Consider the following 20,032-nt stretch of genomic DNA (forward strand, 5'->3'; position numbering starts at 1 on the left):
GTATAAGATCATTCTTCTGTTTACTATAAAAAATACTTTCAAAAAATACATCTTTACTATGATGAGGAGAGGATTTATGACTGCACCTTTTTAACCTCAAATAGTCTCATATGGTTGGGACTTTTCTAATCAAAAAAGAGAAACTAGTGATAATTTAATGGAATCATAATACATGAAGAGAAAAGAAAAGAAGAAATATATGAGCCTCAATAATGTTTATTTTTCAAGACTAACAGGCCAAATAATAGGAGGTCCATGAAGTCATCGGTCCACTTTTTTTTTTTTTTTTTGGATCATCAACCATAAAAAATTACAGTCGTAGCCATTTCACTTTCATAAATATTTCTCTAATAAAAAATTATAATTATTCATATATTCTGTCAGTAGTAAAGTTTTAATGGAAGGTCACACCTCTTCACATCGCAACATATTTCAGAGATACAAAGTTGCTGCACCCAAGAAACGGGTCTCTATAAAAGTGCTAACGCAACTGGAGGCTGGCTGCCGATGCTTCGCGCTGAGAGTAGATCTCCTAGTTTTGTTTTTGTGTGTTTTTTTTTTTTTTTTTCCTTTCCGGCAGGATTATGATGGATAAGACTTCCCCGGATCACGAAGCACAACAGATCACCAAGAAGCCACTGGAGAAGACCTATAAGAGCATTTTTGTGATATTTTAATATTGATATTCACCCCACCCTCTTTAATCTCCTATCATTAAAAATTAAAATTTTATTAAGATACTTCAAAAAATATTTTAATTTTTTTAATATTAACCTATTTCTGATCATTGAATTAAACACAAACTATCTGGATTTCAACTAATCGAAGTATTTATGTATGTGATTAGTACAATAAATATTTCAAAAATTAAAATTATTTTATATTATAATTAAATAATTTTTTTTTAAAATCATCATCATGATTGATGAAGATGAAGGAGCTGTGGGTGGGGCAGCGGTGGAGCGGAAAAGCCACCGATCAAGGGAGAACAGTGGGCGTGCGTGGGGTAGGGGGCTGTAAAAGCTGCCAGCACTAGAAGGTGGGAGAATCGTATGCATGCAGGTGGCGCAGAAGCTACAGGCATCAAAGAAAGGGAATTGTAGGGGCGTAGAAGCCACCGATAGTAGGAGGTGGGAGAATCGTAGGCACGCGAGGGGCAGAGGCCGCGGGCATCGGAGAGGGGGGATTGGGGGCACAGAAGCCACCGACACTAGGGGCGGGGTGGGGGAGTTGGATATGGTGGGGGCTGGAACCTTGGGTGCATAAGGCGGAGGGGGTGGGGGAGATCAAGTAGAAGCCATCAGTGCTAGGGGTGGAAATTGCAGATGCACGTGGGGTGTGGGGGTGCTTGGAAGCTACCAGCTGGCATGCGGGGCGAGGGGGGGGAGGAGGCTGAGGGCAGAGAGGTCGTGGGTGTCGAAGAGGGGCATGAGGGCAGAGGGGTCGCGGATGGCACCGAAGATGGGTAGGAGGTGCGAGAAAGCCATGGATAGATGGAGAAGAAAAAAATAATTAATAAAATATTTTTTAAAAAATAAAATATATAAAAATAATGCTATAAAATATATTAATTTTTTTTAATAATAAAATATTATAAAAAGGTATCATGGTACCATGATACATAACAGATCGTCGGGAGGCAACCGAAGAACACATACGAGAGCATTTTTGTGATATTTTGATATTGATATTCACCCCTCCCTCTCTAATCTCCTACCACTATTTGAAGGGAAAATAAAAAAAATGTAGTTCAATATTCTTCGTTTCCTTTTCCCTTTTTTTTTATAAAGAACTCATGGTTCATGTGGTCAAGACCACAAGACGGTTCTAACGAAAAGGGGTGACTCTGTGATGTTTCACAGAAATGGTACATATGGTCTTAATGGTGATGGAAATGTCTGTGCAAAATGTACTATCATGGATTTCTGTGACAGATGGTATCTTGTTTGCTGAGAGAGAGGGGCAGGGGTGGGAAGGGCCAACGGGACAATTAAGATTAGCACATAAACCACATAAACTTGTATTCATGCTATTTAAAAATGCATGATACGAGTCTTGATGGCTGTCTCAAAACCCACCAACGTCAGCACCGTGTACGTTCGCTTGGCCGCAATCAATTCCATTCTCATCAAACATTATCGTAAATCCTATATTTGGGTACTTAGAAGCTACATGTTACATTCACATCAGGACCCTTTCCACGATTCTCGATATGGTGTACCGCTTTGCTATCAGGTTATAAGCAAGGTATCAGTTCTTTAAAACCTTTCTCACTGTGACAAAGAGAGGCTTCTTCATGGGAATCATCAACAGCTGGGAAATACTGCATCCATTTGGAACAAGTCCGTAGTGCACAGCTAACTTGATGGAATACCGAAGCCAAGCAAACCTAATCTGGCTCGATTCCTATAAAATACTCTAGTTAAGGAAACTATGGCCCTTGATTATTAAAATATACTGTAGCAGGATCAGGACATATGAGCTTGGGGTTTAATTTAAATGATTACCTGTCCTTATAAGCTCAACACATGAAATTATTTGTGACGTGGGACTAAATACACGTCCTTATAAGCTCAACATATCAAATTATTTGCGATGTGTGACTAAAGACACGTCCTTATGAGCTCAAACACGTCAAATTATTTATGATGTTGGACTAAATACACATCCATTTGAGTTTTTATATACTTTTCTTGTTTAAATCCTAGTGCCATTGCTAAATTAAGAGTTTAAATCTATATATCTATTTATAGACATCACAAGTGGTTTGTAGTTAGGTTCAATAAACTCATGTTACAGTATTATCAAGTCTACGTAGGCTATGAGCTATGTTGACTATAATATCATTTGTAACAATTCAGAACTTCATCCAAAAAAATTAGTTGACAGATATTATTTAGGTTTCTAAATTTTGTATAAGTACTCAAGATCTTTTTAATGAATGATCGATGTGGGATTAAATGTACGTCCGTACGAAGCTTCACAAACTGAATCCTTAATTTGACTGACAAGGAAAACTTAATGGTAGAGATACAAAACATGCTAAAGGAAAATCTTTCTGATCCATTCTTGACCCACCACTTGAAGAATCAGCGATAGAACGATACAACTTATTTAAGGTAGCAGATCTCTATTAATGAACTGATTGTGTTGATGAAATTTAGTCCCCTAGAATGGGATCTAAATTTATTAGAGGAAAGCCAGGGAAGCACACTCCAAAAATCTATATGTACATGTTTAAAAAGAAAAACTTATAGTAATCTTTGGTCCTCCAAAGAAATGCTGCTCATGAAGGCCTGCCATCCTGCACCTGCTTGGGCCCTCATTTTCGGTGCATATTATCAATCCATGAATGTGGTCTGTGAGGACATCAATTCCTATTGCGAGGTATACTTAGTTTGCATATTAAGTTGTAACAATCCATTGAATATCTAATATTCCCATATTTTGAACCTTTTGGCTAGAAGGCCATCATGTAAACTTGGCATGATCCAAAATTGACCACAATAAGTAGAACCTTCAAAATCTTGAGATGGTCAACATAGTGCTACGCCGATTCACGTTATACTGCCAGTCTATAATTAATTTGGTTTCTCTACTACCAATATATATATATATATATATATAATACTTTTGTTTTCTCTCGAATGGCCGGTCATAATGCCAATATAAGCTCTTATTAGTTATTTAAATAACTTCTTTTCACGATGCTCTACACAAGCATCCATAACTAATGGAGCCTGTTAGTTTGATAACTGAAACAATAAATAAAATAAAATACATATTTGAGAGACATCCTTCATAACTATCTTTATTCTTCCTCATCAAGTTTCTTCATCCATTATTTTTCTCATCAAGCCATTTCACTCCTCCATAAGGTATTTCTCCTGAGTCTCTTTCTTCTTTCCTAATCCCCACACTCTTTTCTCTTATCTATGAGGTCTTCGTTGAGATCCTTTCTCCTCTTCTAAATCCCTCTTCTTTTCTAATATCTTTGCATCTAAAAGTTCATAAAAATTATATATCATTTTATCTAAAGATATATATTAGGACGTCAGATAAATATTTTGCTAAGTGTGTATCAATTGACCATATACTATGTACTAGTGGATACTAAGTTTGGTAAGCTATGTATCGATTTATTTATAAATGTGTATTAGGTCGTTGCTATATGTATATCAAAAAAACTTACAGTATGTATTAGTAAGTCGTCTAGTATATATCATTTTCTCATATATTGTGCATCGATGAATGTCTATATTTTGAAAACTGTGTATCGTTTTATTTAGAGGTGTGTATTAGGACATTGGATGAATATTATTTTGCTAGATGTGTATCAACTAGTCATATACTATATGCTAATGAATATTAAGTTCGATAAAATATGCATCAATTTAACTGTATATATGTATCAGATCGTTGTTAGATATGTATCAAAAAAGCTTATAGTATGTATCATCTGGCATATATTTAGTATGTATTATATTATCATATAGTATATATCGTAAAAAAATATATTAAAAATTAAAAAAAAGAAAAAAAAATATGTTAATCATAAAATTAATATTTTTATTAATTTTTTTATTTTTAAATTTATTATTTAAAATTAATATTGTTGGATATAAAATAACCCCAGCCAAAGTTCGTAAGAGGCCAACCCTCCCAGGACTCTTCCGGCTTTCGACTTTGTGCGGCGTCTTTCTGAACTCCCTCGGCCATCCGAGCTTCCACAGTACCATCCAGACTTCTCCAGCAGCCGACCTTCCACAGTGTCCTCCAGATTCCTCCAACGGATGAACTCCTATCGTACCCTCCGGATTTCTCTAATAATGAGCTCCTTCAGTCGTCTATCGGACTGCTCCAAATGCTCTTTGGGCTTCACTATCAGTCGATTTTCTACAGTGATCGACTACTCTCCGAATCTCTTCCAGACTTTCTCCTGTCACGATCGACTTTACTCCGAGCTTCTTTCGGGCTTTGTCAATGTCCGAGCTTCTCCAGCAGCAGGACTTCTATAGTAACCAGACTTCATCCAAGTTTCTACAGTGGTCGACCGCCTTCCGAATTCCATCCGGGCTTCTACAGTAAGTGAATTCCATCCGAACTCCTATTGCAAACGGACTCCATCCGGACTTTCACGGCAACCGGTCTCCATCCGAGCTTCTACAATAAGCGGTCTCCATCCGGGCTTCCACAGTAATCGATCTCCATCTGAGCTTCTACAGTAAGCGACCTCCTTTCGGACTCCTACAAGAATCGAACTTCGTCCGAACTTCTATAACAGAATTGGATTTCAGACGAACTTCTACAATGGACGGGCTCCATCTCAGTTACAACTGAGTAGTGCTGGATACCGAGGAAGGAGTTTGAATCTTTTATGGTCTCCACTATTATGACCTTCCAGTGATCAGCCCATGTGGTGGTGGTCATGGACCACAAGACAGGAAAGAAGCCATTGCATGGTCCTTATTGGGATATATCGACTGACCCCCGTACACCGACTTATCCTCGGACCGGTCCGACCGATGTCCGACTCTATCCATGGGACAGACAGACGACTCCGACAATGACTGCCGACAATATCCGACCGAAGGTATGTCGGCCAAACAAACCAATACTATTGCTGACCGACCGAATCCATATCACCGACTCACTATCGGGGGTGACAGCCGACGTTCGACTTCCACAAGGCACCAGATCAGCCGACGGTATTTTCGAGTCATCACCCGACGTCCCGACAGTTGAATACCGACATATAGTCGGCCAGCCCGTCCAAACGTCGTACAATTGCTATAGGCTGTTGACTTGTCAAGGACATGCTGTGCGACCGCTCTGGGACATTGTCCTGCCAAGGATATGGGTTAATTCTGATGACCTGACAATCCACGCCGATTTGACAGTCCCCGACGATTTGACAACTTTCCAGTTGTCTGCACCATTAATGACGGGACCATACCGCATTCTACTATAAAACTGGGTAAGGCAACAGTTTTGGGGGCTTTTCTGAGGTTTTTTTCAAGCTTTCTCAAGCTCTCGAAAAGCTCTTAAGCTTTAAGCACTATCTCTAAACTCTGCTAAAATTTCATTCGAGTACTCCATTTCTGTTGAAGTAGAGTACTAACTTGAGCGTCGGAGGGTCTTGCCGGAGCACCCCCAACTCCAGTTTAGACTTTTCTTACAGATCCCGGTGGCGACCGTGATTCCCTCGACTCCAGCTTCTCCGGCATCGGCGGAATTCTGTACCAACAAAATTGGCGCTAGAGGAAGGGTGGCTGTATCTTCGCAGGACCCTTGTTCTTAAAGGAGTACTCAATGGGACTGTCTCCGGTCATCTTCTTCGACATCTTCTTCTTCTTCTCCGACTAGATCCCAACCTGATACCTCTCCAAAAGGCATCCACCAGACGATCTATGGCCTCCATGGCTAGATCGCAGCAAGATCCGTTGGCTCCGATCTCGTCTCCAGTTTTCCAAACTCCTCCTCCTCCGACAGCGGCAGTCGGCATGGAGCAGTTCGACCTGCTGGTTCAGCAGGTCAGGGGCCTCACCGAAGCGGTGCAGGACATGCAGCAGCAGCAGCAGCAGCCGCAGGCATCTGTGTGACTGGAAAGAGCATTGTCGGAGTTTCAGAAGCCGACGATCGGGCGGTCCACTTGGGCCAGTCGCCCTATATCCCTCCGAAAGGGGAAGCAGAAGGTGGAGAGCTCTCTGTCTGATCATGATTCTGCCCCCGGAGGGTCCCTACCTCCATTCTGCCAGAAGACCCTCGAGATTTGCGATCGAAAGGATCTCTTGGATCAAAGATTCCAAGAGATGAACCGACAGATAGAAGAGCTCCATCATGCTCCCCCTGCTTACGGTGAGGATATCCATACCGACCCTCCTTTTTCTCAAAGGATTATGTAGGAACCGATCTGGTCGAACTTCAAGCTCCCCCAATTTGAGAGCTACGACGGGATCTCGGATGCAGTTGACCACTTGGAGGCCTTCCGGACAATGATGCTACTCCACAGCGCGTCAGACGTCATCCTGTGCCGAGCTTTTCCATCTACCTTGAAGGGAGCAGGAAGAAATTGGTACTCGATATTGAAGCTGGATACTATCTTCTCCTTTGATCAAATGAGCCACCAGTTTGCGGTTCATTTCATCAGCAGCCGACGTCCTCGGAGAGATTCGGAGTCTCTCGTCAACATCAAGCAAAATGAGAGAGAATCCATTTGAACTTATGTCAACCATTTTAACGCCGTCGCATTGGAGGTCCGGAACTTGGACCAATCAGTTGCAATGGCCATCCTGAAGAGCGATCTTCAAAAGAATGACCTTCTATTTTTTCTGAAAAAAAGTATCCCAGGAACTTCGCTGATTTGCTGACTCGGGCCAAAGGATATGCCCGAGCAGAGAAAACCTTCAAGCTGAAGGATGAGAAGGCCGCGAAGGAGCGGTAGGCAGATGACTCCGGCAAGCCCGCAGCTGAAAAAGGGTCGAGTGAAGCTCGATCGCATTCTCGAACTCTCCCCGAACACAAGCATATCCGAACTCCCCCCGAGCTCGTAGGCAGAGAAGCCCGAACCGCAGAGTTCGGTGGAGCTCTCCCCTAGGAAGATTCCACAGCTACGCCCCTCTCAATGCTCCAAAAATTTAAGTGCTGATGGAGATCAGGGAGCACCTGTCAAGGTCGAAAAAGATGCGCACACACCCTGGAAAGCATAACCCTGACAAGTTCTGTCTCTATCATCGTGACCACAGCCACGACACGGAGGAGTGTGTTCAGCTCCGAGACGAGATCGAGGAGCTCATCAGATGAGGTCGGCTCAATAGATTTATCCGACGTCGGTCTGAAGGTAGGAAAGATCAGTCGAGGGCCCTACCACAATCAGAGCCGCCAAAGAGGAAAGAACAGCCTGAAGATCAGCCTCCAATCAGGATCATCAACACCATCTCTGGAGGACCCCGACAGGGAGCAGCCAGTGGATCGGCCGAACCGCCCAAGCGGCAGAGAACTAAAGAATTTATAACCTTTACTGAAGAAGATGTCCAGGAGGTTCAATTCTTCCATAATGATGCGGTTGTAGTTTCTTTAAATATGACTGACTATGATGTATGCCGCATCCTTGTTGATAATGAAAGCTTGGCCGATATTTTATTTTACGATACATTCTTAAAAATATCCATTCTGGATGATCGGCTTGGGCCGATAAGCTCCCCATTGATAGAGTTCACTAGCGATGCTGTGCCAGTGGAAGGAGTAATAACTTTGACCGTAATTGCAGATTGGTGCCCGAAACAATCTAAAGTGCAAGTGGATGTTCTGGTAGTAAGGGCGCCATCTGCCTACAATGCAATACTTGACCGACCTGGCTTCAACGCCCTCTGAGCTGTGATATCGACCTATCATTTGAAGTTGAAATTTTCTACAAGCCAAGGAGTCGGAGAGGTCAGAGGAGATCAAGTCCTGACAAGACACTGCTATAACATAGCCTTATGAAGAAATAGTAAGTCTGACCCCTGTCCGGTTGATGGATTAGACACCTGCGACGACCTTGCTGAAGAACGGGGTGAGCCAATTGAAGATCTTATCTCAATTCCTTTGAACGATGGGAATAAAGAGCACGTGGTAAAGATCGACTCCAATCTGGGAGAAGAGGTACGGACACAGCTCATCAATTTTCTACAAAAGAATGCGGATGTTTTTATTTGGATTCCGACGGACGTGTCGGGGATTGATGCGGAAGTCATGGAACACCGTCTAGCTGTTGATCCCAAACATCGGCCGATGAAGAAAAAAATTCAAGGTCATGCACCAGAAAGGCAGAAGGCAATAGCTGAGGAAGTTGATAAACTCCTGAAAGCTGGATTCATCAGAGAAGTCAACTATCCGAACTGGGTCTCCAATGTGGTTCTCGTCAAGAAGGCGAACGACAAGTGGAGGATATGTATAGACTTCAAAAAGCTGAACAAAGCCCTGCCCGAAGGACAGTTACCCTCTATCCAGAATTGACCAATTGGTGGATGCGACCTCGGGCCACGAGCTTCTCACTTTCGTAGATGCATTCTTCGGCTACAATCAAATCAGGATGGCACCAGAGGATGAAGAAAAGACTGCTTTTATCATTGACCATGGTTTTTACTGTTACAAGGTCATGCCTTTTGGCCTAAAAAATGCAGGGGCGACCTATCAACGGCTAGTGAACAAGATCTTCAAAGAGCAAATTGGCCGCAACATGGAGGTCTACGTGGACAACATACTTATAAAAAGCAAATCCTCAATGAACCACGTCGCCGACCTTGAGGAGACCTTCAGTGCCCTCCGAAAATACAAGATGAAACTGAACCCAACCAAGTGCACTTTTGGAATAACCTCAGAGAAATTCTTGGGCTTTATGGTGTCGGGGTGAGGGATCGAAGCAAATCTGAAAAAGATTCGTGCCATCCAGGAAATGACCGCCCCGAAGTCGATAAAGGAAGTTTAGTGCCTTACTGGAAGAGTAGCAGCTCTGAATCGCTTCATCTCAAGGTCGGTCGAACGATGCCTACCTTTCTTTCAGACTCTCAAGCAGTCGAAGAACTTCTGTTGGACCACTGAATGTCAGCAAATATTCGAAGAATTGAAGAACTACCTCGGCTCACCTCCGCTATTGGCAAAGTCCGAACCTGGAAAGGAGTTGTTTCTGTACCTGGCGGTCTCCTCTGCGGCTCTCGCAGCAGTTCTGGTTAAGGAAGAAGCAAAAACTCAACGGCCGATCTACTACATAAGCCGAGTATTGAGAGATGCTGAAACCAGATACACTAAGTTAGAGAAACTAACTTACGTCCTGTTGATTGCAGCCCGAAGGCTCCAACCTTACTTTCAAGGGCACACCATAACACTGCTTACCGACCAGCCAATTAAGACAGTTCTGCATGGAGCAGATGCTTTCGAAAGGATAGCGAAATGGACAGTCGAGCTCACGAAATTCGACATTGACTATCGACCTCGACCGACGATAAAAGTCCAGATATTAGCAGACTTCATAGTGGAATGCACTATCCCGAAAGAAGCCGAACTTGAACGAGGTGAAGCTGACAACCCAGGGCTCCAGCCGAACTCCCTTGAGGAAAGAACAGATCTCCTTGATGATTTTTGAGCCCTCTATATGGACAGTTCCTCCAACATGTCAGGCGCGGGCATGTGCCTGATCTTGGTCAATCCGAAGAGAATTATCGTGGAGTACGCACTATGCTTCAAATTTCCTGTGACAAATAATGGAGCAGAATATGAAGCTCTGATTGCAGGACTGAAGATCATCAAAGAATTAGAAGTAGATCGGCTCCAAGTCTACAGTGACTCTTAATTGGTAATGGGACAAGTCAGCGGAAACTATGAAGCTCGGGAGGACAGTATGGCCAAGTATCTCGAAAAGATAAAAGAGATCATTCCTGCCTTCGGCAGCTTTGACATCAAGCAGATTCCAAGAGCAGAAAATATCAGGACCGATCTTCTCTCCAAGTTGGCGACACTGGCTCCAGCTGAACTACCCAAGGAAGTCCTCTTCGAAGTTCTGAAATGTTCAAGTACGGAAGAACCGTAGCTTGTAATGGAGATCAGCTATGAACCCAGCTGGATTGACCCACTGATTGCATACCTCAAGGATGGAATTCTTCCTCAAGATGCAAAAGAAGCTCGGAAGCTTAGAAACCAGACCTCCCGATATATCGTTTATGAGGGTAAGCTGTACAAGATGTCGTACTCTTTGCCCCTCTTGAAATGTCTCCGGCCTTCTAAAGCCGACTTTGCCTTGTGGGAGGTATATGAAGGAGTCTGTGGAAGTCACCTGGGGGCCAGATCTTTATCCCACAAACTGCTCCGACAAGGTTATTACTGGTCTACAATGTACCACAACTCCATTGAATATATGAAAAAGTGTGATCGGTGTCAGAGATATGCGAATATCCAAAGACAGCCCACCTCCGAACTTACACTCTTGAGTGCCCCATGGCCATTTGCACAATGGGGGATGGATATCCTTAGACCTTTTTCCATGACGTCTGGGCAGCAAAAGTTTCTTCTGGTGGCAATTGATTACTTCACCAATTGGATCGAAGCCAAACCTTTGGTGAAAATCACAGAAGCTAAAGTGCAGGACTTCGTCTGGAAGTCAATCGTTTGTAGGTTCGGCTTACCCAGAACTCTCATTACTAATAATGGGCTACAATTTGCTGGAGCAAGGTTTGCTGAATTTTGTGAGGACTTAAACATCTTCCATAACTTCACGTCAGTAGCCCATCCGCAGGCAAATGACGAAGCCGAGGTGACCAACAGGACTCTGTTGCAAGGAATCAAGGCGAGACTTGAAAAATCAAAGAAAACTTGGGCAGACGAGCTTTATCATATGTTATGCGCATACCGAACTACTCAAAGACTGCCCACGGAGGAGACCCCCTTTGTCTTGGCCTTCGAAACAAAAGTCGTTATCCCAATTGAACTCAAACTTCCATCGGTGCAAGTCGTGGCATTCGACGAGCAGCGCAACTCACAGGATCTTAAGGCCAACCTCGACTTGTTAGAAGAAAAGTGGAAGATAGCTCAAGTTCGAATGGCAGCCTACAAGCAGAAAGTAACCCGCTACTACAACTCCCGGGTCAAGAGCAAAGCCTTCAGAGCGGGGGACTTAGTACTTCGGCGAGCCGCTGTTTCACAACCTCAGAACCAAGAAAAACTTGCCCCAAACTGGGAAGGCCCGTATGAAGTCAGGGAGGTAGTCCGGTCCGGAACATACTATCTAAAAGAGCTCGAAGGAGCGGATCTTTCGCGGCCATAAAATTCAAAAAATCTGCGAATGTATTACCGATAACTTTGCCTTAAATAAAAGTTTCATATTCGCATATCTTTTCTTTTGGCATGAGCTTATAACGACAGGGAGTAGCTCCTTCAGACAATCGAAACTAAGCGTGTCAGGAACAAGAGGAGAACCTCATCCCGATACAAACGAATGTCCGATTATTAAGAGATCGGATGGGGAGAGAGGCCCTCGCAACGATCCTTATGCGCCCCCACAGCCATGTTAGGAAAAGGAGGAGAACCTCATCCTAACATGAGCAAAGTCAAAGGCTCAGTTATTAAGAGACCGGATGGGGGGAAAGCCCTCGCAACGGCCCTTATGCACCCCCACGGCCATATTAGGAACAGGAGGAGAACCTCGTCCTAACATAAGCAAAGTCGAAGGCTCGGTTATTAAGAGACCAGATGGGGGAGAGGCCCTCGTAACGGTCCTTATACGCCCCCACAGCTATGTTAGGAACAGGAGGAGAACCTCGTCCTAACATGAGCAAAATCGAAGACCCGGTTATTAAGAGATCGGATGGAGGGAGAGGCCCTCACAACGGTCTTTATGCGCCCCCACAGCCATGTTAGGAACAAGAGGAGGACCTCGTCCTAACATGAGCAAAAATGAAGGTCCGATTATTAAGAGACCGGATGGGGGGAGAGACCCTCGCAACGGTCCTTATGTGCCCCCACAGCCATGTTAGGAAGAGGAGGAGAACCTCGTCCTAATATGAGCAGAGTCGAAAGTCCGATTATTAAGAGACCGGATGGGAGGAGAGGCCCTCGCAACGGCCCTTATGCGCCCCTACAATCATGTTAGGAACAGAAGGAGAACCTCGTCCTAACATGAGCAAAGTCGAAGGTCCGGTTATTAAGAGATCAGATGGGGGAAGAGGCCCTCGCAATGGCCCTTATGCACCCCCACAGCCATGTTAGGAATAGGAGAAGAACCTCGTCCTAACATGAGCAAAGTCGAAGGCCTGGTTATTAAGAGACCGGATGGAGGGAGAGGCTCTCGCTACGGTCCTTATGTGCCCCCACAGCCATGTTAGGAACAGGAGGAGGACCTCGTCCTAACATGAGCAAAGTCGAAGATCTGGTTATTAAGAGACCGGATGGGGGGAGAGGCCCTCGCAACGGCCCTTATGCGCCCCCACAGCCATGTTAGGAACAGGAAGAAGACTTCGTCCTAACATGAGCAAAATCGAAGATCTGATTATTAAAAGATCGGATGGGGGGAGAGGCCCTCGCAACGGTCCTTATATGCCCCCACAGCCATGATAGGAACAGGAGGAGAACCTCGTCCTAACATAAGTAAAGTCAAAGATCCAGTTATTAAGAGACCGGATGGGGGGAGAGGCCCTCGCAACGGCCCTTACGTGCCCCCACAGTCCTGTTAGGAACAGGAGAAAAATCTCGTCCTAACATGAGCTGAAATTGACTGTGTTGGGAACAGGAGGAGAACCTCGTCCTGACACAAACGAAGACCTGATCGTTTAAGATCAAATGAGAAAAAAAGCCTCCTCAATGGCTCCTCTACACCCTTACAACCCCGTTAGGAGCAGAGGAAAAATCTTCGCCCAAACATTAAAAAAAAATGAGGAGAGAGAAAAAGAAAAGCGACGAGCTACGCCAGAGATAAGAAAAAAATGAACTTCGATTGTGAAAATTTTTCTGTACTTCATTCGAAATCCGAACTCGAAAGTAGGGGGACTAGTATTGGGTATAAAATAACCCCAGCCGAAGTTCGTAAGAGGCCAACCCTCCCAGGACTCTTCCAGCTTCCGACCTTGTGCGGCGTCTTTCTGAACTCCCTCAACCATCCAAGCTTCCATAGTACCATCCGGACTCCTCCAGCAGCCGACCTTTCACAGTGTCCTCCAGATTCCTCCAACGGACGAACTCCTATCATACCCTCCGGACTTCTCCAATAATGAGCTCCTTTAGTCGTCTATCGGACTGCTCCAAATACTCTCTGGGCTTCACTATCAGTCGATTTTCTACAGTGATCGACTACTCTCCGAATCTCTTCCAGACTTCCTCCTGTCACGATCGACTTTACTCCGAGCTTCTTTCGGGCTTCGTCAATGTCCGAGCTTCTCCAGCAGTAGAACTTCTACAGTAACCAGACTCCATCCAAGTTTCTACAGTGGTCGACCGCCTTTCGAATTCCATCCGGGCTTCTACAGTAAGCGAATTCCGTCCGAACTCCTATTGCAAGCGGACTCCATCTGGACTTCCACGGCAACTGATCTCCATTCGAGCTTCTACAATAAGCGGTCTCCATTCGGACTTCTACGGCAACCGGTCTCCATCCGAGCTTCTACAGTAAGCGGTCTCCTTCCGAACTCCTACAAGAATTGGACTCCGTCCGAACTTCTACAACAGAATTGGATTCCAGACGAACTTCTACAATAGACGGGCTCCATCTCAATTACAACTGAGTAGTGCTGGATGTCGAGAAAGGAGTTTGAATCTTCTATGGTCTCCACTATTATGACCTCCTAGTGATCAGCCCATGTGATGGTGGTCATGGACCACAAGATAGGAAAGAAGCCATTGCATGGTCCTGGTTGGGATATACCGACTGACCTCCGTACGCCGACTTATCCTCGGATCGGTCTGACCGATGCCCGACTCTACCCACCGGACAGACAGACGACTCCGACAATGACTGCCAACAATATCCGGCTGAAGGTATGTCAGCCAAACAGACCAATACTGTTGTCGACCGACCGAATGGCCGAACCCATATCACCGACTCACTATCGGGGGTGGCAGCCGACGTCCGACTTCCACAAGGCACCAGATTAGCCGATGGTATTTTCGAGTCATCACCCGATGTCTCGACAGTCGAATACCGACATATAGTCGGCCAGCCCGTCCAAACGCCGTACAACCGCTATGGGCTGTTGACTTGTCAAGGACATGCTGTGCGACCATCCTGGAACATTGTCCTATTAAAGACATGGGTTAATTCTGATGACCTGACAACCCACGTTGATTTGACAGCCTCCGACGATTTGATAACTTTCCAGTTGTCTGCACCATTAATGGCGGGACCGTACCGCATTCTACTATAAAACGGGGTAAGGCAACAATTTCGGGAGGCTTTTCTGAGATTTTTTTAAACTTTTTCAAGCTCTCGAAAAGCTCTTAAGCTCTAAGCAGTATCTCTAAACTCTACTAAAATCCCATTCGAGTGCTCCATTTCTGTTGAAAAAGAGTACTGATTTGAGTGTCGAAGGATCTTGTCGGAGTACCCCAACTCTGATTTAGACTTTTTTTACAAGTTCCGACGACGATCGTGATCCCCTCGACTCCAACTTTTCCAACGTCGATAGAATTCTGCACCAACAAATATTTAAAAAATATAACACGCTATAAAATTCATTCCATCTGATATTTTATAGTGCCCGCCCCATATGATATTTGTTTTTCTATATACACCATGATTCTGTCTACTTCTTTTTCCCTCTTCGTAAGATGGGCAAGGACAATTTATTGACATCATGGATTGCGGTGAATACGGACTCCGACCCAAATCACTAGTATCTAATGAACTAGCTGACACCCTTGACTCTGTTCGATTTAATAAATAAATATTTATTTATTTTCAAAATGGTGATCCAAAATTTAATTACTTTTATATATTTGAATGGACATATCTTTTGTTATTCTCTTCTTAGAGGTGCTTTAAGAAACATTTCTTCAATAATAAATCAAAGAGACATATCTTGAATGATAAATCAAAAAAGATGCATTTGTTGGTGGCTATACATCAGAAGTCAAGTATATTAATTTAAAATTAAAAAAAAAAAAAAATCTCCTGAACTGGTAGTGAAGTTTTCAAGACTCATCATTTTATTAAAGGAATGCAATGTATCGAAGGGACAAATTTATTAAGTGAAGGGATGCAATCCTTTTCTTTGAGAAACTTATTCACTTACAACCTCTCATATCCACCAATATGATGTGGGTCATTTGGTCCCATATATATCAAGATCTAAAAATGAGACAGAGGAAACAAGAGTATATCACCCCCTTGGTGAGATTTAAGAAGTATGCGTAAATTAAGAATGTATACTTATTGAACTTACTATATCCAATTGGGCGTTAATAAAAAGAATTCCATAAAGTATTTTTTTTTTCTCTAACAATTTTCTGGAAGATTATTGGCATCGCATTCTATGTGGTGCAAGGTTTATAGGGTTTGTCAAGGATCCTATTTGAATGCACATTAGGAGAGTGGTGAATTGAAGCAGATGTCATCGATCGATCATATTCACTTGGGTGTGATGAAGTATTCTTAGAAGAAGGAGCTTTCCATAACGTGCCACAAAGCAGGTTCTATTCTCTAACCTTTGATTTCTTTTGTTTGTTGTGATTGCCTTAGGAATTCCACAATATTTGAAGTTTTAGTTTCAACATTCTTCTTCTACTTTGGATTGTTGATTGAGCTGCAGATTTTTTGCCCCACCACATTATTCTATTTTGCAGAGCATCTCCCACTGTTTAATCACTGCCACTGTACATAATTGAATGGTTTCATAAGCCTTCAAAATTTTGCTTTCATGGAATAAAGTTATGGAAGATTTGCCGTCATTGACGACTTATACCGCGAGATGTAAGTTTGAACCTTATTCATGCTTTATTGATGACATATTCTACTGGGACAGGATGTGTACTTATTAATTCGTAGTCTTGTTATTTCGGGTGGCACTGTCATGTATAAATCTGGTGTCCCTTTAAGCAGTTGGGGCTCAGTTCCCTATTTTTCAGGACTAGAAGATTTTAGTAGAAATATCTAGTCATTATCATATAATAAATCCTAACTAATATTTAAAATTTCTTCTTTTTGCATTCCACCATATTTCATACTCTTCGGAAGCCTTTTAATTATAATTATACATAGAATAATCTACCTTCATTAAAGAGCTTCTGCAGCCCATAACAAAATGCTAGAGGAAAGGATCTAAAGATCAAAGCTTGCGCTGGGAGGTCTTCTGTAATTACTCTTGCTCGCTACCTTCGGAGCAACTCTTGATGGCTTGCAGCACTGCTTGTTTTACCACTTGCGCATCCAGACTTTTGATTTGATTCTGCAAATTATTTTAAAAAAGAAAACTAAGTGACTGATTATAACTAAGCTATTTATATCAATATGAAATAAACAAAACCAACAGTATACTTTTCTTTTCTTTTCTCTCTCTGGATAAGAATAACAGTGGAAGAACCACCTTATCCCAATCCATAATGTTAGGGACCTCTTCCCTCGTGCATAGGCTGGAGAGAGGGGTCCCAACCGTTAGAACTGAGTCACATGTTGGTCAATAGCAACAGTTCACATAATGTACGGTTTCATATTTGATGACATCTCTGTCTGATCGTCTATGTATAATTTTCTTGGGGTTATGTACTTTTGTTTCTGATCATATATCATGTATACATTATGATTCACATGCCATACATGTCTTGATGATTGTCTATGTTTAAGTGCAGGTGATGTACATGCCCTATGAACCACTTATATATATCTATGATGTGCCATCATCAATCTAACAATGGATACTCTTGGATATTGTACGACATATCGATCCCATAAAGCTGAAAGAATACTATATCCTATGCTTGCGTGCATTATATGCACGTAGTATTTCAGAAATATTACTGTATACTCATGTATCTAATTTATGTTCACAAAAAAGGAAGGAGAAAAAATAAAAAATAAAAACTCGAGGATGGATGTTGATAAGGGAAACCAAAAAACTATGCTTGGATTCACGTCCACAAACTTGCATGAAAAATACTACTTTGAGGGACATATAATACAAATAACCATGCTTGAATCAAAGGCATGTTCATAAAGCTAACCCCAAATGATTGGAACTCTTTATCTTGTTAAAATAATTTATCACAAATATTCAACTACCGTGTATGACATATTTCCAAAAAAAAGAAAGAAAGAAAGACAAATTCATGTAAAATACCAATATTTGTGCATGTATTGAAATAGATAACTGATGCACTGATGTATCTACCTTATACCCTTGAAATTCTAAATGATCTTTAGGCAAAGACATTTTCTAGCTCATAAACTAGCTAGCTTGTTTGTCTACTATGCTGAAAGATGCATTGTAATGGAATTATATATAACTGTGTCGTTCTTTCTGATCTTACTTCTCCTCCAACTGCCTCTAGACGGAACATGTCAGTGCAAGAAGCCCTAGCTTCCATAACATCGAGGCCCAACTCCTCAAAGGCCTCCAGAATAGAGACAAGCAATCCTGGGCATCTCTTCTCTGAGAACACATTGATGAGGAAACCCTTTTTTAGGGTTTCGACTGTGACCTGTCGAGATATAGATGGAAGTAATTAAGAGTATGTGAGAACCTACCACGTAGTTTTAGTTCTGTAGAGAGCACTAGAACAAATGGCATTAAAAAACAGCATCCAGACTTACCACAGGCAAAGGGTTTTCTTCAACAACATTCCGCACGCATGCAATCTCTTGATTCAATCTTTCGACCTTCTGCTTCAGCTCCGCAATGTATTTTGATGCATCTATTATGATTGATGTTTTACTTAGCTGCCAGGAAAAAAAAAGAAAAAAAAAAAGTGAAAATGAAATCATACTCTGCCCTTGTATGTAAAAGCTGGGTGCTATATTTGTAGTTTCTAATACTATGTTATAAAGGAAGAAGTTTCATGTGGTACTTTACAAAAGAACTAGTTACATGAAAAGGAATTAATTATTTCCCTTAAATATTTAGGTCTAACATGATGGTTGTACACAAATACGTACATGGAGATAATTCTGTTGGTTGGAATGCTTGTTAATGACTGTAACTAAGACAAGAATGTCTTCGGAATTTTAATGTAAACTTGTGGTGAGTATTTTCTATCTCAAAGTCTGCTGCTGGGCTATATATCATCAACTTGGTCCTTTAATGAGCTTAGAAAAGATCCCACTACCCATTATATAGTGGGAAAATTTAGGCAACAATAGGAATAACATTGTAGGATGCAACAATAGAGGAAACAAATTAGTATTAATTTAGTAAATGAAACTACCACATGAAATTATTTAGAGAGATTGGATGATAAAAGTAAGGTATGTGTAACCTGATGAAATTAGTATTTCCATAGGAACATGACGTTAGAAACTGAAAATTTATGTAAAAGGTGATAAAATAGATGGCAAGCCAGCAACTGAAGGGCTAGATGCTGATACAAATGCAAACATGAAAAAAGAAAACAACATTGGAAGATATCACAAGGAGTTTCTAAATAAATATGAACCAAATTTTAGGTCACACGCATGTCCCTACATAGCTAAACAAAGGGACGAGGAGAATGAGCGCACAACAATGGAAGCTAAAGAGCTTAGAAATTTAGGCAAATTACTGCATGAGAGTTTGTAATCGAGCGAAGGAGCTGCAGCTTGTCATGCAGAGAAGCTCTCTTGTGCTCCCTAGAGACCATGGCTCTCTCTCTCTCTCTCTCTCTCTCTCTCTCTCTCTCTCTCTCTGAAGCTCTGGGGGGACTGGAGGATCGCTTAAAGAGAGGAAGGAGCACTCAAATCTATATGGTCTCCTGATTGCCACCCACACCACATGAGCTGCCTCAGTTTCCTCAAATAAATAACAGATGATATGTGGCGAGGAAATACCTAGAATACCCTTCAGCTTTAACAAAAATATACTCTTGCAACACCCTTACTCAACTTGCTAAGAAAAATTATATAGGTGACTTATTCCTTGGTTAGCTTGAGATAATTGGGTGCCGTTATTCAATCATGTCCTAAAATATTAATTATCGTAGAATTAAATTAATATAATATTTTAAGAAAGAAACTAATTTCTCATCTAGTTGACATAAAGAGGAAAAAACGTATGTGGTCTAATGGAATTAAATCTTAATCACGATCTCGAATTCTTTTGTCCCATTATGTTTTTTTTACATTAGAAGACATGCTATTTGTGTTCCTCCTCCTTTTTATTGAAACATTTTGTTAACATGATGGCTGAAATTCGATTGTTCTTCCGCCACCCTCATCACTCGAGCAGCCTTACATGAAATTTGTAATAGCTTAATGTTAGCTAGAGGCCAAAAGCATAAGCCAAGCCCTCCATTTTTTGGTGCCCCCAAACATTCTCTTGCTTGGCAAAACAACAAAGAGCATGAAAAATAAGGCCACCTTGGCATGGTTTCCGGGCGACTGGTAGCT

General features: G+C 42.3%; 1 protein-coding gene across 1 annotated transcript; it reads right to left on the minus strand.

Moving 5' to 3' along the window:
- Positions 1–15,975: 15,975 nt before the first annotated feature.
- Positions 15,976–19,403, minus strand: LOC105057179 (transcription factor bHLH61). Its single transcript, XM_029268132.2, has 4 exons — positions 19,210–19,403; positions 18,266–18,391; positions 17,983–18,153; positions 15,976–16,904 (listed from the first exon to the last, which is right to left on the minus strand). Exons 1-4 carry the CDS (start codon positions 19,285–19,287, stop codon positions 16,815–16,817), a joined length of 465 nt encoding a protein of 154 aa, XP_029123965.1. The 5' UTR covers positions 19,288–19,403; the 3' UTR covers positions 15,976–16,814.
- Positions 19,404–20,032: the final 629 nt, after the last annotated feature.

Source organism: Elaeis guineensis, chromosome 14 (genome assembly GCF_000442705.2).
Source record: "Elaeis guineensis isolate ETL-2024a chromosome 14, EG11, whole genome shotgun sequence".
NCBI lineage: Eukaryota > Viridiplantae > Streptophyta > Magnoliopsida > Arecales > Arecaceae > Elaeis > Elaeis guineensis.